The sequence below is a fragment of the Triplophysa dalaica genome, chromosome 21, assembly GCF_015846415.1.
Source record: "Triplophysa dalaica isolate WHDGS20190420 chromosome 21, ASM1584641v1, whole genome shotgun sequence".
Taxonomy (NCBI): domain Eukaryota; kingdom Metazoa; phylum Chordata; class Actinopteri; order Cypriniformes; family Nemacheilidae; genus Triplophysa; species Triplophysa dalaica.
In genome coordinates this window covers 13,177,437-13,198,924 of record NC_079562.1, presented here as the reverse complement: position 1 = coordinate 13,198,924, position 21,488 = coordinate 13,177,437, and the positions used below count along the sequence as shown (strand labels likewise).

General features: G+C 38.5%; 2 protein-coding genes across 3 annotated transcripts in view; one reads left to right on the top strand and one right to left on the bottom strand.

Annotated features, from left to right (window-relative positions):
• Nucleotides 1-526: 526 nt before the first annotated feature.
• Nucleotides 527-9,372, top strand: tmem259 (transmembrane protein 259). 2 transcript variants are annotated; one of them, XM_056735173.1, is made up of 11 exons: nucleotides 527-1,495; nucleotides 2,602-2,901; nucleotides 2,992-3,100; nucleotides 5,341-5,451; nucleotides 5,935-6,057; nucleotides 6,142-6,242; nucleotides 6,353-6,410; nucleotides 6,529-6,612; nucleotides 6,698-6,830; nucleotides 6,976-7,075; nucleotides 7,147-9,372. In XM_056735173.1, the coding sequence occupies exons 1-11, from the start codon at nucleotides 1,277-1,279 to the stop codon at nucleotides 7,822-7,824; spliced, it is 2,016 nt and encodes a 671-aa protein (XP_056591151.1). In that variant the 5' UTR covers nucleotides 527-1,276; the 3' UTR covers nucleotides 7,825-9,372. The 2 variants fall into 2 exon arrangements, with proteins under 2 accessions (XP_056591151.1, XP_056591150.1); XM_056735172.1 differs by having other exon boundaries at nucleotides 2,992-3,154.
• Nucleotides 9,373-11,399: 2,027 nt separating this feature from the next.
• grin3bb (glutamate receptor, ionotropic, N-methyl-D-aspartate 3Bb) overlaps nucleotides 11,400-21,488 on the bottom strand; it is a 60,200-nt gene continuing 50,111 nt past the window's right edge. The window contains exons 6-9 of the mRNA XM_056735033.1: nucleotides 17,464-17,615; nucleotides 14,158-14,322; nucleotides 12,504-12,571; nucleotides 11,400-12,263 (exon numbers count right to left, since the gene is read on the bottom strand). Of these exons, the coding sequence (XP_056591011.1) occupies nucleotides 11,753-12,263; nucleotides 12,504-12,571; nucleotides 14,158-14,322; nucleotides 17,464-17,615 (896 nt within the window). The 3' untranslated portion in view covers nucleotides 11,400-11,752. The remainder of the gene's footprint in view (nucleotides 12,264-12,503; nucleotides 12,572-14,157; nucleotides 14,323-17,463; nucleotides 17,616-21,488) is intronic.

Below are 21,488 nucleotides of genomic sequence, written 5' to 3'. Positions count from 1 at the left end.
GTACCGTAGCTGTTTTTCTAACTAGCCCTTCCATTCTTCTTTTTTAAATGTATTTTAAAACATACAAGTACAGGTTGGAACATTAGAATAAAGAAAACAAAATAATATTAGATCAAATTAAATAAAACATATAAATAAAAGATAACATGAAAATAGAAATTTTATTTTACTTATATATTTTTATATATTTATATACATTATATACATTTTTGCTTACTGAGGGATGCATCAGCAAACAGCGGTCTGGAAGTACTAATTATGAGAAAATAAATAGGTTATTTGCAACTGATACACGATGCCGTATCAGAGCTAACCTAATTTTAAAACATATGCATGATATTCACAAAAAATATGAATTATAAATTCTAACAAAAATAACACTTATTAAAAATATAAAATCGATATCAAACAACAACAAAAATATTGTAAAAATGATATATAATCGTCGGTAACAATGCATCTTGTGATGTCACGTGACTAAACGCGGAAGTGAATGTAGAGTGGTGCCTCTCCGCTCGGCAAGAGCTTCTTCGGTGCTGCTCCCAAGTCCTCTACGCTCCAGAAAATGGTTGTGTAAACAGATGATCGGTAAAACAGGATTAGATCATTTTGTCAGTATAACATCCAGTATCAAAAGCATTATTTGATCTACGAGTATCTGTGATATTGGAATTGTCGGAGGTGTTTATCGAGAACTAAACGAAACATACGGGCTCTTCAGAGGAAGCTCAGCTAACACGTTAGCTTACAACTGCAAGCCACGAAATCAGACGTGCTGGTTATCCTTCTATTTTAACGCATACCGATATTTCAAACATGAGTAAATGTTAACATACTTAGAGTTCAGCTCGTGTTTAAACTTAACTTATACCTGTGTGCGTAAGCACGGTTAGCCTAAATTGCTGGGTTGCCAATGGAGAGGCAAGAGGCCTGAGTCAGATCTGTTGGACACGTTTTAGTATAAAACACTCTTGATCAGCCTGACATGTTTCTGTAGTCTCTCAGTATACACTTCAGATGATCGCCAGATGTGTCAGAAGCTTAGAAGAGTTTTTTGTTGTTTGTAAGGTCATGACATGGTAGCAGCAGAGGGAACTTTGTCCACCATCATCCTATCAATATCGTGATATCAGAAGACCAGTCCTGTTTTTGAAGAAACAAGACAATGTTTGCTAATGTTGCGTGACTGCCCTACTCATCTGGATCTGCTCAAATTGTTGTCCATCTGACCTAATCGATTCCCTCCCACATAAAGTTACTCCACACCGCGACCACCATGTCGGACAACCAGGGGAATCTAAACAACAACGTCCCGCTGAACAACAACAATAACGGAGGGGCGAACCGGATGAGGAACCCTCCAATGAACCAGAACCCCCTGATCAACGTGAGGGACAGACTCTTCCACGCTTTGTTTTTTAAGATGGCAGTCACATATGCCAGGCTTTTCCCACCATCCTTCAGACGGATATTTGAGTTCCTGGTCCTGTTAAAAGTGAGTCTGCATTGCATTTTGTGTTAGTCTCTGGTTGGTGTGTATTTGTGTTGTCTGATAAACTCATCTTAGCTGTTTGAATAGTAAAGGTCATTGAACTTAACTTGAAGATGGATGCTGGTTGACAGCATCGACATGTATTTGGGAACTGTGCCTTATTTCTTTGGTTTTGTAATGTGTTAGCTATACGTATTGACATTCTCCACTTAATGGGATAGTTTACCCAAAAATGAACATTCTGTCATCATTTACTCACCCTCAGATTGTTCCAAACCTGAATAAATGCCTATGTTCTGCTGAACACAAAAAAATATATTTGGAAGAATGCTTGTAGCCAAACAGTTCTGGGTCACTATTGACTTCTATAGTAGGAAAAAATCTACTATGGTAGTCAATGGTGCCCCAGAACTGTTGAGTTTCCCAAATATATTTTTTTGTGTTTTACACAACAAAGAAATGTATTCTGGTTTAAAACAACTTAGATATGAGTAAACAATGACAGAATTGTAATGGCGAACTTACCTACATTAAATTGTGTGGTATTGTTGAAGTTTAAAGTTTTGCTTTATTAGAAACAGCTTTATAAAATGGTCAGTTCTGGTGCTCGATTGTGATTGGTTGAGCCAAGTTCAAAGCCGTTATAAAATACCCCGACTGCTGACCGCATTACATAGCCTAAATATCACTCTATTTACTTTATTTTATGAAACCTTGCTATGCATATGGAATAACCGTTTTAAGCAATAAACCTGTGAAGCAGTGGTTACAAGTGTATTTATATGAGCTTAGGGGGCTAGCTCTTATAAAATGCACTGTAACCCACAGCTTCTTGGGGCTTTTTGCTTTATAAGAAGTTTCAGCGTCTTTTGGAATGTCTGGTTGGCTTTAACATTTTTTCAAATGTTCATATTAACATCTTTACATCAAAAAAACTAATTATATTTGCACCGAATTGCTTACAATAAATTTACTCCAAAATCGACAAAAGTTCCTCTTCTCTTGATTCGTCCTTATGGCAAAGCTATATTTTCTTTATTGCCTAAACTGTTGTTTTCGTTCACATTTGTATTTGCACTCACTACACTTTCACGTTGTGTAATTGGCAGGCGTTGTTTATGCTTTTCATCCTGGCATACATCCACATCGCTTTCTCACGCTCACCTATCAACTGCCTGGAGCACGTGCGGGAGAAATGGCCCCGAGACGGCATCCTCCGCGTGGAGATCCAGCGCAACTCCAGCCGCGCGCCCATTTTCCTGCAGTTCTATGAGACGGAGGGAATCCAGGGGCTGGTGAAAGATCCGGAGGAGGATGGAAGTGAAGGCACACAGCCGGTGGTTCAGACAGATGCTGAGGAGGAGGAGGAGGAGATGACCATGGACATGTTCGACAACAGCACAGTACGGGTAAGTGAATCACAAGATGTGGAAAATGAGTTCAATCCAGAGCCAATTATGCCATTGCAGATCTTTCTAACTTCATGTTTTCTTTCACAGTTTGAGCTGGACATCGAGCCGCGTCTGAATCCGTCGATGAGCGGCGGTGTTCCGGCCTCCGGCTTGAACGAATCGCAGGATCTGTCTTTCGGCCAGGCCTCCTCTAAAGGTATGCAGCCGCTGAGGGAGTCTGTCTCCGAGATTGAGATGCTAACTCGAGCAGGTAAACATCTCAAACTGCGTAGCGATCTGCTCAACTCCTTCCTCCACATCCTCTCTTCCCTCCATTGAGCGCGGCCCTTCACATTTCCCCTAGTCTGATATTTTTCTGTGTCCATTTCTGTTTTCACGGCCCAATCAAATCAATAGTCTCCGCGTGTTCCAGATACTCTCAAACGTTTTTGAAACCTTGTGTAATATTTGGATTCAGATTTGTAATGTAGGGTGATTTCAGTGTTTCCCACAGGATTTTGAGAGACTTGTGGCGCTCATGATGTCATACCTAATTGACATATCTATGACGTCGTCACGTTGTGTTTGCTCTAGTGTTACACTTGAAACCTGCTTCGCGTCTACTCTCTGCTCTGTCACAATATGCTGTATTCAATTACAACTGAACGCTATTCTCACATATTATCTTTTCTATTGAAACAAATGTACAATGGTGACTATGACCCAATAGACCCTTTTCACAATGAAGTCAGTTAACTTCCGCGTTTCGCAAAGCAGTGTATTCGCCATCATACCGGAGATTTCTCAGTTAAATGCAAGTATGTTTAACAAAATCAACTGGAATCTAGGTACCAGGACTCGTAGCAAGAATATGTAAATTGGGTAAATAGAGAAATCGACGATCACCAGCAGATGGCAGTAGTGCAACACAATGGATGCAAACTGCCGTTTAAAAACCACGAAGAAGAAGTTTTGATCGTGTCGTGAGATAAAATAACATCTGAACCTTCACTAATAAACAAATAAAAGAGATAACATTACATCTCCCACTGAGAAATAGGACTGGCGGAGGTAAGCAAACACTGCTTCAGAAGATACGTGATGTCATGTGAAAAGTGCCTATAACCCCTTGTGTTTAATACAACAAGCTGTCACTTTAACTGCTTCTTAAATCCTTATTTATGAACACAACATCTGACAAAATCACCATTCAGCTCCACGAATGAGAAGCTTTATGCGTTGGTTTTGGCTATATTACTTATTTGCCTCATGCTGATGTTGCTCCTCTCATCAATGTGTTGCTGAATTATAAGCACTTCTTGGATTTTAAGTGAGTGATAGTTTTATGGTGGATCGCGTATAGCGCAGACATTTCTAAGCAAATAAGAAAATACACTATAACACAGAGTTTCACCTATACAAACTCTCGGTAGGGGGCAAAAAGAGCTCGCACAAGGACACACAGAGCACACAGAGGAAGGGTGTTTGGGAGATGTGTCTTGATCAGCTCGGTCAGACGTTTTCTCTGTGAGTGACATCTGTGACTGTTGGCGTTTACGTGGAAAGGCAAGAACACAGAGGAACGCATATTGAAAACGCTGACACATTTAAATTTGTTTATTGTCATTTGAGAGAGTGGCGCTTAGTGCAAGGGCGGAAATGCGGCGCTGAGCTTCAAACGCTGCTCGCAACTGCAGCATGTTTAAAATAGTAAAGTAGGAATATAAAGATGATCAATGAAAAATCTATCGTTGTGGTCAGTGTCAAATCAATCGATGTATGGGAAACACTAGATTTGGATGTTTGGCAAGATCAGACCGTTCAGGTATAATACAAGAGTGATGGCTTTCCACACTAGCGGTTATTCCTCTTTTGTCCATGTAGGAACAAAAAGAGTCTTTGTGTTGGTTAAGAAGCACCGTGTTGTCTTTCAGAGGTCTGCTGTGCATTCTTGTGGTTGTAAGTCTGATGACTTAAGCACAATGCCAAGGTTGCCTTGAGCGCTCTAAAGCCGGCCAACAGGATGTTTTATATTGATTTTCTCATACTTAGAGATTTTCTGTTAGCTTTGAGTTCTTTTAATGACTTATTACAAGGGGTCAGGAAGCAAACAGAGCTTCACAGAGGAGAGTGTTTGCTTTACACACCTTATTCCCATCGGGGAGTTTGAAATCAATGCTGTATTGAAAAGTTTCGGGACTATTTTCAAGATGTTCTGATATTGGGTGGAAAGATTTGTTTCCCACTAAATTGGCTTTTCATGAGACAAATCCTCATATTGTCTCAATTTCTGCTGCAATTTGAGTTGGATATTTTTCTTTATAGCACTGCAGGAAGTCGTATCTAATCTAACTTTAATGTTCCATTGATGTGGGACGTTTTAGATTTCGTTTTGCAACGGCATGTCCTTAATTGAAACACTGTCACATTGTTTATTGTGTGTTTGTGTTTTCGTAGTGTGGCCACAGGAAGAGTATATCGTGGAATATTCTCTGGAATATGGTTTTCTGCGGCTGTCTCAGGCCACACGGCAGCGACTTAACATCCCCGTCATGGTGGTGACCCTGGGTGAGTAGTACCTCACCTCCTTCACAAACCACAATACACATCTCTCACATATTAGTCAATCATTAAAACAGATTCAAAAAAAAGATAATTCATTTAAATGTGAACATTTTAAATAGACTATTTTATCAGAGCCCCTTTAAATTATATTATATTATTTATTATGTTATATTTATGTTATATTTATTATATTATTAGTATTTAGTAGTATTTTAGTATTTATATTGTAATATTTTAGTAAATCAGAATCGTGGGCAAATTGTGACCCTTATATTAAATCAAAAAATTTGTGATTCTCAATTTATCCAGAATCGTGCAGCTCAACAATACTTACATTATGAAAGGTACTAGTAGCATGAACTCGCGATTGTTCCTCAAAAGTGTTTATGTTCATAAAGGAAAGATGCATTACTATTTAGTCCTCTTGAGTGGAATCTTAGTACTGCTATATAGTAACCTCAGGAACCGTCTTTGGTTTGTGTACAGATCCTATGAAGGATCAGTGCTTTGGAGATGGTTTCAGTCGCTTCCTCTTGGATGAATGCTTGGGTTATGACGACATCCTGATGTCCAGTGTGAAAGCTTTAGCAGAGAATGAAGAAAACAAAGGTAAATGACTGGTTCCCTCTCTAAAATGTTTTGTTTCATTAATATCATGACGTGTTAAAGAAAACACCCTTTGTTTGTCTTCAGGGTTCCTGAGGAACGTAGTATCTGGAGAACACTATCGGTTTGTCAGTATGTGGATGGCCCGTACCTCCTACCTGGCAGCCTTTGTAATCATGGTCATATTTGTGAGTACTTCATTTCAACTTACTGCACAGTCCAAAAAGATTATTGAAGATTCATGTAGAGACGTTTTGCTTATAAATGTCCAAGAGTTACACATTTCTGTCTTTTACAGACGCTGTCCGTATCGATGCTGCTGCGGTACTCGCACCACCAGATTTTTGTCTTTATAGGTAAGTTCCCATCAGCCTCTTACATTCACCTCTGCATCATCTGTTATCTGTTCAAAACATCCTCTTGTAAACTCTAAATGTGTCCATTACATCTTTCTCTGATCTCTTCTGTTCTCAGTTGATCTTCTGCAGATGCTGGAGATGAATATGACCATTGCCTTCCCCGCCGCTCCTCTCCTCACTGTCATCCTGGCTCTCGTGGGTGGGTACAATTAAAGTCAAGCTCAAGACATCCCGGTTCTAAAATATTCGATTTATTCGTTTGATTGTAAAAAACTTGTTCGCAGGAATGGAAGCCATCATGTCTGAGTTTTTCAACGACACAACCACTGCCTTCTACATTATCCTCATCGTTTGGTTAGCCGACCAGTACGATGCCATCTGCTGCCACACCAACACAAGCAAACGCCATTGGCTCAGGTGTGTTAGCGCTTTCATCTTTCTAAAGGGCGAATGGTTGTTATGAGGGTTTTAAATGTTGCACGTTTCTGAGCTGCGCCCGTTTTTTGTCCCTTTTTGTGTTTTTTTTAACTAAATAGAGCTTCTGTGTTGTGTTGTTTTGCAGATTCTTTTATCTCTATCACTTTGCCTTCTACGCCTATCATTATCGATTTAATGGCCAGTACAGCAGTCTGGCTCTCGTCACGTCCTGGCTCTTCATTCAGGTATGGTAGTATTCACTTAGTATTCGAGAATCTCAAAATTAGCAAATAATGACAATTTTTTTTTTCTGTAGCACTCCATGATCTATTTCTTCCACCATTACGAGCTGCCGGCCATTCTGCAGCAGATCCGCATCCAGGAGATGCTGCTTCAGAACCAGCAGGTGGGTCAGGGCAACCAGACAGCCCTGCAGGACAATCTCAACAACAACACTAGCAACGCCGCGCCCGCTGGACAAGCGCACATGGCTGCCGAAGCTAACGGCCAGGACCGCCGACCCGCTCAGGACCAGCCTCAGGTCGAGACCCACAACGGTTTGCTAAACCCTGGCCCATCCGTCGACCCATCCAGCTCCGTCAGCGACCTCGACTGGATAGCCGAGATAGCCATCGGCTCAGACGTTCTCTCCATTTCACAGCTGAGCGGTTCACTTTTGGAACCTGGAGGGATCCTGGAACCGGCAGCATCTGGACCAGCGGCGTCAGGAACGGCTGTGACAGAGCTGCAAACGTCAAGCACAGCGAGAGAGAACCAGGAGGGGAACATTAGTCCAGTCGGCCCTCCTGCGGTAGATATGACGGAGAAGAGTTGCGCTCAGGGTCTGGGACCCCCTGGTGGTGTCGGAGGGCAGACGGAGATGAAAACAGACACTGCTCCCTCAGTGACCTCACAAACAGACTGCAAAGCAGCAGATTCGTGCCCGAGCGTAGCGGACGAAAGCCCGACAGACCCCCATTCCTCCCCCGCTTGAGATACAAATCGATCCCTCGCATTCAAAACCAATGAGTCCATGCCGTTTGCTCCACAGTCACCGACCCTCTCTGTAAATTAACCAAAAGGCATCATGGGGAGAAGTTGTGATGGAGCTTTATGTAATTACATCCGCGAAACCTCCAACGCAAGCGCGTGGATGCAGACTTCTGTCGTCTAGAGTAAATCGCATTGAATAGTTGTTGAAACTGATGACTTGGGGGTGTGATCATTCAGAGAGTCCTTACATGTGATTGATTTTTTTTAAACAAAAAAAGACATTTGTTTTTTAATACAGGGAGTATTCAGCTAACAAATGTGATGTAATGGTACTTTTTGTGGCTCTCACATACAGGTATCAGCGGCACACATGGGAGCCATTTCTTGCTACCAGAATCCACATCAGGATTGCTTTGGTTTTGTTTCATTTCAGCAATGATAACAATCACTCACTCCCTTAACGCTGCCTACTTCTGTTTATTCAAATGTTAGTCTTGGACACTAAGGCGAACCACCAAATTGTGAAATTTTGATCCTGCTGTTGGTTTCATTTGTTATGTGTATTGCGTTCGACTTGTGAGATTACCTATTGATGCTCTAACAATGACACTGGTATGTCGGCGTAACCGGTATCAACATTATTACACCCAGCACATCCCCCCACACTGTCTAATTGAAAACATGGTCATGTCCCTCGAAAATCATTCTAATCCTCATCGAGAGAAACCCTCTGTGGGTATGTTCCTACAGACGTGTCGTCTTAATTCAGGTCAAGCTGGGTTTGAGAAAGAGGCTGTTTGAAGATTATTGCCTTACGCTTCTAAAACTGAATATTAACCCAGTATTTCCCTCTGAAGTACTCCGGGGTCGATAGCCTTACTAGAAGCTTCGAAGACAGTCGCAATGAGTAAATGAGTTGTTTCAGGATGGATCGATCAGATTGGATTTAAGCGGTGTGAAGGTCGGATTATATTTGTGGTATAGATGCTAGGAATTCAATATTGAAGCATTGCAGCACATCAAGGTCACCATGAGTCTGTGTGTTCATATTTAGCTTTTGAGCTTTGGAAATTTCCACATGCAGTGTCAAAATGTGTCTATTTTATTAGGAAGACCTGTGGCTGGCCAACTGTAGAACAGGTTTGTGGATATTCATGTGTTATGTGCATCGCAGACCAGAAAAACAAAATGGAGCTTGTTGTCGTCTCTCTTTAACATGTGACTGGATTGAATAACATTATTGGGGGGGAGGTTCGATTAAATGGCTATGCAACAATAGGGCAGTGAAATTGTGCAATATTTTGAGGAGATCCATCAAGGATTTCAAGTCTGAAAGGTTTTATGATCAGTTCCTCTTAATTCTTTTTCTGTGCCTATGTTTGCCATTGTGAGAAGCGGATGATTGTAGTGTTTAGATTGTAATTTGTCTTGACGGACGCCGATAAAGATTTTCAGTTCTGTGATCCAGCTAGATTTCGTCTCATTCAAATGTATTTAACTGTAATGTTTAAAGAGAAATGCATAAAGAAACAAAGTTAATTTCCACTAAGGGTCTATGGTTTGTGGTTATTTTGTTATTATTTAGTGTACAAGAAACTGGAAAATGATATAGTGACTAAATTGAGTTATTTAGCACAATAAAAAAACAATATATCAATTAATTTTAAATTAAAATTAGGAGTTTTGTATTTGCAACCCTGTCTGGGAAATCCAGGTTAAAGTTGCATAATCTAATTCTTATTTTGAGATCAGGAGCATCAAAGCGTGAAATGATAACACTGTATTGTGTGTTTATTGCTGTTAAAGATAAATGATATGATGTTCAGATCAAATTGTCATTTCTAATATTGAAATTATTTTATTCACACCTGGAAACTGTAAAAACTAGCTGGATTTTCACAGAGAGGTTCATGATTCTTAAATTCCATGCCAAAATTAATATGATTTAATTACATGTGTGTTGAACGTCCATGAGGATTTTCTGTGGAAAAAAATGCAGCCTTTTACATCAAAGAGCATCAATGATGTTCACATCTGTTTTGAAGGCCGACGTGCTTCATCATACAGCCGCGGAGAAATTAAAGAGACAATTTTTCTGATTTTAAAATCATGTACTATTTATAGGTATCCGTTTAGGTAAAAATATCGCTTTTGTTTTATTCTGTGAACTGCTAACAACATTTCTCCCAAATTTTGAACCAATATATTCTTTCTTTTTGCATTTATTTGCAGAAAATGAACACTGGAAAAACAGTTAAAATAACAGAAAAGATGCTTTGTATTTTTTCCGACCTCAAATACTACAACGAAGTTCATATTCACTTTTAAGCAATACAGCAGTAATAGTTGTACATATATTTAATAAAAGGTAATAATACTTTCTTTTATGTGGAGAGCTCAAGTCTCTCGCATTGTTGTTGGAGGACTTTGTCACTCCTGAGGTTTAATTTTGTTCAAATTCAACAGGTACTAGACTGGAACGACCACAACACATCTAGATATGCTTTTGAAATTAAAATTTGGAACGCTCTCTTATTTTTTTCCGTGGCTGTATGTCAATGCGATCACAATATAATTACAAGTCAATCTAAAACTGTCACCTAAAATCACACAAAACATTTCCATCTGATGTTTTTCCCAAAAGGAAATTCTGCATGTCATTTTTCAGTGTTTGACTGTCAGTTTTACAGTTTATCGTTGGCTAGAATCCTTCTTAGGGTGGTTAGCTTAAACCAGGGATGTGAAATTAGGTTATTTAAAGGGACATTTCACAAAAAAAATGAAAATTCTGTCATGAATTACTACTTTCTATCACAAACCTATATATGTCTTTGTTCTGATAAACACAGAGTGGGATATTTGGACGAATGATAACAGCTCTTGGGCACTATATACTACCATAGTAAGCAAAATGGCAATGGTAGTCCAAAGTGCCCCAGAACTGTTCGCTTTCCTACATTCTTCAAAATATCTTCTTTTGCGTTTATCTGTAAAATCATTTTTCCTACTATAGTGTTTGGTTTCAAGCATTCGTACAAATATCTTTCGTCTTAACAAAGAAATTTAGACATATTTAGAACAACTTGAAGGTGAGTAAATGATGACAGATATTTCATTTCTTCGTGAACTATCATCAAGTCGAGTTTATAAACATGCTATATAAAAAACATTACTTTGTGCCTCTTGAGACAACACAATCACAATGATATATTTTAAGATGTGTCAGTAATTGTTTTCGAATCAAGACACCTCTAACATTTAAGTTAGTCTGGGACTTAAACCCTGTCCAAGAAACACTACTTTGTGTTAAATTATCCCAACCGCAAATCCAGTTGAACCGTTTCAAGTAAGATGTCAAATGTATGACAAGATCAAGTTTATTTCTTTAACATAGAATTTAATTCAAACAGGCAACCAGGCCATTCATACAGTATGTCAGACCCTACAGAGGAAAAATTTCAAATAACAATAGCAATTTTCAGATCACCACAACCAGCAAAGTTATAAAATCATTGCCAAAGCAGCAAACTCAATGTTTTGACTCCAGGGTGAGACCTCCAGGTTGCCATTCAGGTCTTATTTAGCTCCAAAACCAACGTGGAAAAAGTCTAATGGCTGGGCCGAGGCATTGAGCCTCTCTGGATGTGGATAACTGAAATAATAAGCTCTCATATCTGCAGGAAAGCATGGGCTTGCTGGTGCTTTCAAAGTCTATCCACATAGATCTCAATGGTTGCAAGAATTCCCAAGCAGGCATCTCCTGGTTCTTCAGTAGCTTCTTCTACCATAACCATTAGCAAAACCATCACAAGGATCAATCCATAGTATTAAGATTTTAAATGGTTCCAGTTTTTAAGTCTTGCAGAGATAGAAAAACATCCTTGAATGTAGTTATTCAGAGTTATTCAGTCATACAAAGGTTATAAGCGTCACCTTTTCAGATCTCCTGTCTCTTTGGTGAGGGCAGGGCAAATAGTGGCTGTAACTGTGGGCGGAGCTGCTGTGGTCCCCGGGACAGTCGCGGCAGCCGCCCTCTCTTTAGCCAAAGCAGTCTGAAGCTCCGCCCTGCGAGCCAAAGCGGCTTTTAAATGCCCACGGATCTCCTCGATCTTCACCTGGAGCTCCTCCAGCTCACCGTCTCTAGGGGGGCTCGAGGAACCCTCCGAAGAGGCATTCCGCTGAGCCAAGGGTCCTCCGTTTTCACACACCCTCCTCAGCAAACTTCCCGCCCCGGAGCCGAGCGTGGAGGCAGAGCTGCCCTGAGCCCCTTCCGCCATGACGCGGGGGAGCAGACATCTTGTGTTGAGGGTCTCCAGGTTGAAATGGACCCTCTTGTTGTCCTTGGGCTCCTGTTCCGCCTTGGTGCTCTCGTTGTTCCACTTGGCAAAGGATCCAAGGGGTGCAGGTGGAGCTGGAGGTTGAGCTTTCTGGAGGTTGCAACTAGGAAGACAGAGCCAAGATGAGCGATTCGGTTAATAACAGCATTCATCATTACAAGATCCTCAGCACGCGGTAATAAAATCTGCAGGATTATAAGCAACAGCAAAAACACAACATTTACTTTGATCTGGCTTTGTTACATGTTTGCACATGTTTAAAGAGGACAGATGTTAGACAAGCTGTGATAAGCACAAGCCGGCTGTTAACTTGAAAAATTGATGAACGGAACGACGTGGAAACCTTTTCTCGGCGTTCCCGTGCTGCCGCTTCACATCCTCGTAAGTCATGTTCAGTGCCCTGTGGATTTTCTGTGCAAAAATAAAGTTATCTCAGTGAGAGAGAAATGAGAAAGATCAACATCATGCTTTTGATACACAAGAAATCTATTTTTCAGAGGAGCCAATTACAGAATCTGCCTGGAAGTAATCCCTCCAGAAAAATATAAAAGACCCCCAGACATCAAGCATGACTTATTTACACAAGGCTTTAGCCAAGAACTAAATATTACCATACCAGAGGATCAAGACATTTTATTAACAGCGAATGGTTGAATGTTTGCTTTATTTATTATGAGCTTTTTTCAATTTTTTCGGTAAATAAAACCCATATGATACGATGGTCTGATAATGTCCTCATCTTTAAAAGACTCTACATGCACACAGATCTTTCAACATGAAACTTTATTTTGTTTGAAGTAACACATCTGAAAGTACCTTTTAAATAGTTTAAGAGATGTTTTTTTTGTTAATGATGTAATATTCTCTTGTACAGTAGACGAACATATTGACTGTCGTAACCGTACCAGCACAGTTTTCCCACATTTAAAAGTTACATTTATGAAATTATGATGTTATATTATGATGAACAAAAAGTTGCTTAGGGATTCTGTTTTTTCACATGCTACTGTTTTGACATTTTCAGGCTGTTACAGTATTAAGTTTTAAGGTCTTTTTAATATTTTTGCTTTTTGACAGGACAGTAGGTTTTCTGACATGAAAGTACTCGGTGGAGAGAGGAGTGCAGGGCCGGCACAGGACCTCGATCGGGTTTCGACCTCGGGTCGCCCGAGGCACAGTAATGGCATATATCTGAGCTTTGCCAGCAAGGCTATCAGCTCCGACTGCGGACTTATGTGGAAACAAATAGTTTATAAACGTGGAAAAGTTTTAAAATGAATGCTTTAAAACATATCAGACCTTGATTTAATGCCTAAAAAGGAAATTTGGTTGATTCTAATATTTAAAAAACAATATTTGACATGTTTCATTCCGTGTTTTGTTACACACACCTCATATTTTAATGGTTTAATCTAACCTAAATGGGCATTTAAATCAAATATTGTAAAACCTCCTCCCCCCCAAAACATCCCTTTTGCCCACTACTGTATGTCGACCATCAAACCATGACCTGGACGACAAAAGCATTCTTAAGGGTACATTTTTTGAAATTGAGATTTTGACATCATTTAAAGGCTGAGAAATACGCTTTCTATCTATGTATGGTTCTTTAGGATGGGAGACTATCTGGCGGAACAACAACTGTTTACAAAGCTGGAAGCTAACGAATCTAACAAAATATTGAGAAAATCACCTTTTAAATTGTTAATCTGAGGCACTGTAGCAGTACATCCACTCACAAAAATAAAGTTTTTATACATTTACAGTAGGAAATTTATAAAATATCTTTATGGAAAATAATGATCTTTACTTAATATCCTAATGATTTTTTGCATAAAAGAAATCTGTAATTTTTACCCATACCTTGTATTTTTGGCGATTACTAAAAATGTTCATGTGCTACTTAAGACTGGTTTTGTTGTCCAGGGTCACAAATGAGCATTTAAAACTTGTAATAAATAGCATCATCACTGCATTGACCTCAGTTTCTGCCTCACCTGACTGGTGTGAAGCCAATATTTGAACTTCTGTCGGCGGCGGATGTGTGGCAGAACCAGGCGATAGAAGGCGTGTTCTCCTGCCAGGGTGAGTAAGGCTCCGGTCACGCCCACACACAATAAAACAAACAACCCTGAGAAGTGACGAATGCCCATCTGCAACGTCTGAAGAGACACATAAAACACAAGTGTGATTATGCTTCATTCTATAAGATTATGAGCCATATTACCTATAATTATCGAATCGGTCACGGTCTCCACAGGGAACAAATTCCAGTGTGAGTCATAATGTGAGTCATTAAAGCAATATAGTTAAGGTAACCGAATTAAGACTTTTCCTAACCCTGTTTAATATGTGAGGACGCCTATAAGCCATCTGTAAGAAAAGAGCAAACACTGGTGCTTTCAACACATAGCTGTGTTTGTGTGATGTTATGATGTTATAGTTCACGTTGAGGGTCCTGTGGTTGTGGTTTTATGGATGGCCTGTCCCCACCTCTCATTGAGGCGAAAGGAAATACACAATCTGCTTTCTCTAGGTTTTACACACATCAGGACTGACAATACTTGCACACAAGAGGGCAGTACAATCCTGCCCTGTTTTTATCAGACATGTAAGATTAAATTCAGAGAACACCACATCATCCCTGAACTACATTTGATGAAGAAAAATATGACAAAAAACATATTAAAACAGAATCAGGAGTCACTTTTTTTTGCGCCTTTTTATTAATCACCACATTCTATTTAATAAGATTCAAAGGGACAGTTCACCCGAAATGAAAATGATTTTATAATTTGCTCCCCCTAATGTCACTGCGAAGTTGTATGACATTCTTTCTTCTGCAGAACGCAAAAGAAGATATTTTGAAGAATGTTGGTAACCGAAAAACACTGACCCCCATTGACTTCAATTGTATAAACAGTAAGTCATTTGTTTACGTCACATCATAAATACAGGGATTCCTTATAGTCAAAATGCAAAACTTCAAGGTAAATATGTATTTTTACACAAAAATGCTTATATTTCCCATATGATACACAATATATAAAAAATACTATATCCAAGCTACCACTAAATGTAATTCATTGTTATTTCATGGATTTCCCCTCTAAATTGTAAATTAAACCATGGATCAAAAAGATCAATAGTGCGAGTTACTATACAGACCATGAGACGTTTTGCGAGTTTGGGAATGATTTTGTTTTGAAAATGTAATATTTATGCAATTCCTCTTGGTGTGGCTGGAGGCACATAGATCACACACTTTAATGTGATATTAACTGGACTGTTTACTTTTTCACAGCGAGTCAACCAAAGCAGTGACTCTGTTAAAAGAAATAATATGAATGAGCTTTTTTAAAAATCTCATCCGTGTGTTTTGACTCTAGGGCATGAATGAGTGAAAGAGGCAGAGAAACGGTTTTGATCTGCATGACAGCAGACGAATTCTAAAAACAAACATTCATGGTGAATGTTATAATTCACACGCAACCATCTACTACATACCACCAAAAACAAGGCATTCGGGGAAATTGGCTCCCTATAGTCGCTCGCATCATATTCAAGACTCTGCTCCTGGCCTACAAGACCACTACTGGTTCGGCACCACCTTATCTTCACAAGCTAATGCAGACATGTGTACCCGCCAGATCCCTACGCTCTGCAAACGAACGGCGTCTTGTGGTGCCATCCCAAAAAGGAAAAAATCTCTCCCGCGCACCATCTCCGGATCTGTTCCACCTATGTGGAATGATCTGCCCGCTATTACAAGATCTGCAGATTCTGTAGCCATCTTTAAGAAACATCTGAAAACACATCTCTTCCGTCAACATCTGACTGATCTGTTTTGACTCTATTTTCTTCTCTACTCATTAAAAAAAAAATAGCTTTCTATAGCTTTATTCGCCATGTTAACTTGTTTGGCTGATTCAAAACCCGGTATTTCTGACAGCTTTAAGCATCGCACAACACATTGTCCTCATTTTCTCATCCTCCTGTGATGCCACAAGAGCACCACTGATTTGAAATGGAAATGAGGAATAATCTTTTCTGCCCAGGCAATGGTAATTTCCCCCTGAAATTAAGAAAAGATGAAGAAGCTGCAAGTTTAAAGCGTTAGCTCTAAGAAATCTGTGTTGGGAGAGAAAGGGAAGGGTTTGGCCTCAAAAACTCCTCATTTCTTAGACGGATGTCAAAAAGCCTCACGCAGCCGTCAGCCTATCAGCACGCTCCAAAAGTGTCATTTACTCAGGAATCTTCTGAGGGATTTTTCAGATCCAACACACCTCTGAGCTCTCAGCAGCATAGATAATGATATGAGATAAGTTAGTGAAGGTACTGAGCCAGATCAATATGTACAAAGAATCGAAGCCTTCCTTCTCTCAGGGGTAAAGCAAACGGCACTTACATCGGCCTGACAGAGTCAAAGAGGCTCTGTGGATGTGATCAACGTCTGAGATCTCTATTACACGGAATGAAAGCCATAGTTTCATTGCCGTAATTGTATTAATAAGATATAGGCTATGAGGGGTAGGCGTCGTAAGCTCCGCCCCAAGAGCTTTGATTGATTGGATAAAAAATGTAGTAATGAATTACAGAGTAATGTCATTTAGTCAGCCTGGAGATTTGGGTACGTGCACCGCCGCAATGAAGGTCAATATTTATAATTTACATCTGTAATGGCACATGTGGGAGCACAGAGATGTTATATGCACATTTCTGTATATTTATGTCATTCAAAACCTTGTTCTTTTTTATTTCTAGATATTTTGAGAAATGTCTATGTATATCTCATAAGCAATAATCCTCTCTCTCTAAAATATCAACTATCTACAGTATAATGTAAGCAGGTTAGTTTTAAATAAAATGTACTAAACATTAAGATTGAAGTCTGTGTGCATAACATACACAGTATTTCGATCGAATAGCTAATATGTATGACATGTGAAAGTGACACCGCTAACCATGCATGCATTACATGCTTCTAATCTGCTTAATCGGATTGAAATATACAAGAATTAAGCTAATAAATATTCATCAGTTCATTAATATTCAAACCGATGTTTGAATAATGATCAAAATGATTCCCAAGGAAAATCTGTTTTTATCACAATATCCCATTATTGATTTTTCACTTGACAAAATGCCTAACACCGTGTCTACAGCAGATGCGACCGGCGTGATGCGACACCCCAAAAGACATTAGAAACGCATTAGCACCCATTATAATTAAAAAATGTGTCCACACTGGATGCAGGTTGTCATGTTACGTCCGGTGTAGACACAGTGTAAATCCTCCTCACCTCTGTAACAGCAAAGACTCTCTTCCCGCACGGCACCACTTTGTACCACTTATCGTGCAGCATGTCCATGTAGCCGTCAGACTTGTAGCGGCTGATGAACTCTGATATATTGGAGGTGAGTAGTGAGTTTTGAGGCAGTCCGATCCCATAACCTGAGGACAAAAAATCAGCCTGTTAAAGTCATAAATCTAGTCGCTCAGTCCATTTCCTCAAAACACAAGCACTGCATATAGCCTACAAACAGCTAATGCTTTATTAAATAGTCCCTTAAAAACGTGAGTTACTTGTGTTATATAGATCAGCATCATTATGTGCCCACTGAGCTGTAATAATGGCAGGACGTATGAAAGAAATGCACGACCAATAGGAAATAGCGTCATATTTCATGTTTTGACATTACAAGTTAAGTCAATAAATGGCGCCTGAAATATGCTGTTCTTGAATCAGTGGCTCTCAGATGATTTTGCATGGTGACCCAGATTTTTTATCAGAACCCAAAGTTTGTTCTGTACTCTATACTTAAACTTTTGACCCCGCACCTCTCTCAAAATCTTCATTTATTTGCCGTTATGCTGATCTTGCTTTTCACTACTTCCCTTTGATATCTTTAATGAAACATTCAGATTTGATTTTAAAATAAAATGATATTATATAGGACTATAGGAAAAAATCAGCCTGTGCCGAGACTAGATCGTGACGGTAGAACACGGCCAAAAATGTAAAAGCAAGGATAAAAACGCAGTGAATTTTGAATGATGTCGTGACAGAAGGAGGCGTGTCTCTCTGGAAAACCTCACAGGTGAGTTATGTTGTGGGCGGGGCTTCAAGTCCTATCACTGATAAGTCAGGTCACCAATCTTATTCAATCAACACACATGTGGGAGATGAATTGACATTAGAAATGAGATCACAGGCGTGTGATAATGAACATAGCGAGGAGTAGGAAATGTCTGATTGTACTAAATCCCCAATTACTGAATTAGTCCATCCGTCTAGATGTAATGGAAGAATTATTGACTGGCCAAAATATAGGGAAATATGAAATATAGTGTATAAATATAAAGAGCAAATATATTATTAAGAGCCATCAGTGGGCTGTTTTTCCTAAAGCTCTCTGCAGTAAATCTGTCACTCAACAGCCCCCTCTGGCCCCTAACTGGCTGACAGATCACTGTTATTCAATTGTTGACATCTACGCATTTCATCACTGCCAAGCTGCAACAAGAACACAATACACACACACACAGATCCACTGACGGATACTTGTCAGTACATTAATACAATATGGCATACATACAAAACAGATACAGGCCAAACGTCCAAAAGAGATCATGACTGAAAATGCTTATTTTTATTTTCTATTATTGTTTAAATTATGAATAATAATATAAGCATAAAAATGTCAGCATAAGTTCAGAATTTGTGCTTTGCCTCCCTGTTTTTTTAATGACGGCAACACTCGAGCTTGCACTCCAGAAGTTGCAAAACCTGATGATCCATATTATCCTGAGTGATTTGAGAACGCAGTTGAAAAGCATTCTTTGTGCTTCAATGGAAAAGGAAATCTGACCTTTTCTACAAAAGCATTAACATGGTCCATGTCACAAATTTACATTTATAAAATACTTTATGAGTTTTAGAGTCCATTAATTTATTTTTCATTTTATATCCATTTTTCTTTTATTATTGTTTAGAAACCTTGAAAGGTTCTGCCTATTTCTAGTTTTGAATATCACTTTTTTAATCATTTATTTATTTATTTGTTATTTATTTATTTAACAGGGCCAATGGATAGTCAATGACTGCCTTAGCTACAGAGCTAAATTTCATCTGTAGTCTCTGCGCAGGAATTCTAATACAAATTACAGTTTAACATACATCCTTCAGTAATAAAAACTCATATAACACCAAATACACCAGATAACCCAATACAATGTAATTGGACATTACTGTATAAAGCTTATACATCCAGTATCAAATATATGTAAAAATATAGTCATCAAGCCATTGCAAAAACACTCACTTTGCTCATTTTAACCATAGTTTTAAGTTTATCTGAAAGTGTGCAAAAGTGGGACATTGTCTTAATTGGTACACAATAAAAAACGTTGGGCTATTTTTTAACCAACCGCTGGGTTGAGCTGAGTGGGTAATTTTATTGGGTTATTTTTTCAGCGTTGGGTAGTTTTTGTGTAACCCAGTTTGTTGGGTTATAGGCTGGGTCATTTTCACTGACAGTTGACAAACATCTGACGCGGGAGATTTAAATCGTCTCAAGAAAAAGAGCAGCTTTCAACTACGACAAATTGTTGGATTTATCAGGAGAAATGAGGTTTGTATCAATATTTATACTTATCATGTATCATTGTGCATGGAAATTGTATAATTTGAATTGCATTTTGTTAATAAAAGTAATGCGAGATTCGTCAGCTTTTGGTTTGCTCGTCTGTAAAAACGAGTCTCAGTTATTTAAGGATGTAAACTTTTCCTATGTTCGAAATTCAACGCTTTGTGTTATTTTTACTGATTATTTATTATGACATTATTTGTCAAAAACTTGACGCAAGCGTAACATGTTACAAAAAGCTGCCCGAAGACGTTGAAACCAACTGTGCTATCATATGCAGTTAGATTTATCTGTAAAAGTGTTAAAATTGTGTTGTATGTGTTACTTTTGTTTAACAGCTGTGATTAAAAATGCCGATGGTCCGGTGGGTAGTACAGTAACGTATACGCCTCATTGGGAAATCCGAGTTCGCAACCCGTCACGTGCAGTGGACATTATTCAAAACTTGAAATTAAATGAGCTCATATAACACATCTCCATGGATGGAATCAGCTGTTGTTTCTTGTGTTACATTTTTGTGTAACGTACACTTTAAATAAATCTATTGTTATGTTATTTTTCAAGGGTTTGTAATCAGAAACTTTATTGAATTTATGTTACAGTTAGTTACAGTTAGTTGTCATTAAAATACACTTTTAAAAAATGTATTGTACTTTTAAACATACTTATTGTACTTGAAATAAATGATCTGAATTGGAGTACAATTTTTTTTGATTATAAAGACAATGAATCAAAGATGAATCTTATTAAGAAAAAAAATGTAAAAAAAACTGTTGAGTAATTTTTTTGAAAACATTACCCAATTCATTGGGTAAAATAACCCACAGTTGGGAAGGTGCTATACCAATCCATAGGTGGGTTACTTGTTGGGTTATTTGTAACCCAACATTATTTAGTCTGTAGGCGGTCCCAGCTAACAGCAGCTCTTACAGAAAAAGCCAAACCTCTGTACTTCACTTCACAGTTGCCTCTTGACGAAGATCGTGTTTCTCTTCAATTTAAATTGCAATTCTTACGGGAAAAAACACGTCAATTATGTGTTTTTACATTTGATTTTCCATGTGCAAAACCACATGCGATCCCATGTGAAATGTTTGTATGAAAACTAATAAAATTGCATGTGTTTTTGCACACATGAAATTCATTAAAATTTACTTTTCTGTAAGAGTTTACAATCTCAGAATTCTGTGTGATCTTTGAAATGTGAATCCCAATGCGTCTATTGTAAATACTCTTGGAGGAAAATTAAGAGACCGTATCAAAATTAGTTTGAGTTTTTCTGAATTTACTATTTTTAGGTATGTGTTAAGGTAAAATTATCCTTTTTGTTTCATTCTGCAAATTACTAACAATATTTCTCTCATATTTCTAATACAAATATAGTTTATATTCACATTTATTTGCCGAAAATGAAAACTGGAATAACATGTCAATATAAAAGAAAAGATGCTCTGTATTTTTTCAGACCTCAAACTCTTTTTCTTTACAGATAATCACTTTTAAGCAATACAACCGTAATATTTGGACATATATTCAAGAAAAATTCTAATGTTATTTTGTTTATGTGTTAACCTCAAAACAGTTTTCATGTGTCTTGTCATTTCACATTGCTGTTGTATGACTTTATGTCTCTCCTGCCATTTGATTTTGTTGAAATTCAACAGACACGGGACTGGAA

Coding starts and splice junctions, on each gene's coding strand:
- tmem259 (XM_056735172.1), top strand. CDS start 1,277: ATGTCGGACAACCAGGGGAATCTAAACAACAACGTCCCGCTGAACAAC. Junction 5,452..5,934: donor CGTCATGGTGGTGACCCTGG/GTGAGTAGTACC, acceptor GTTTGTGTACAG/ATCCTATGAAGGATCAGTGC. Junction 6,243..6,352: donor TTGTAATCATGGTCATATTT/GTGAGTACTTCA, acceptor TGTCTTTTACAG/ACGCTGTCCGTATCGATGCT.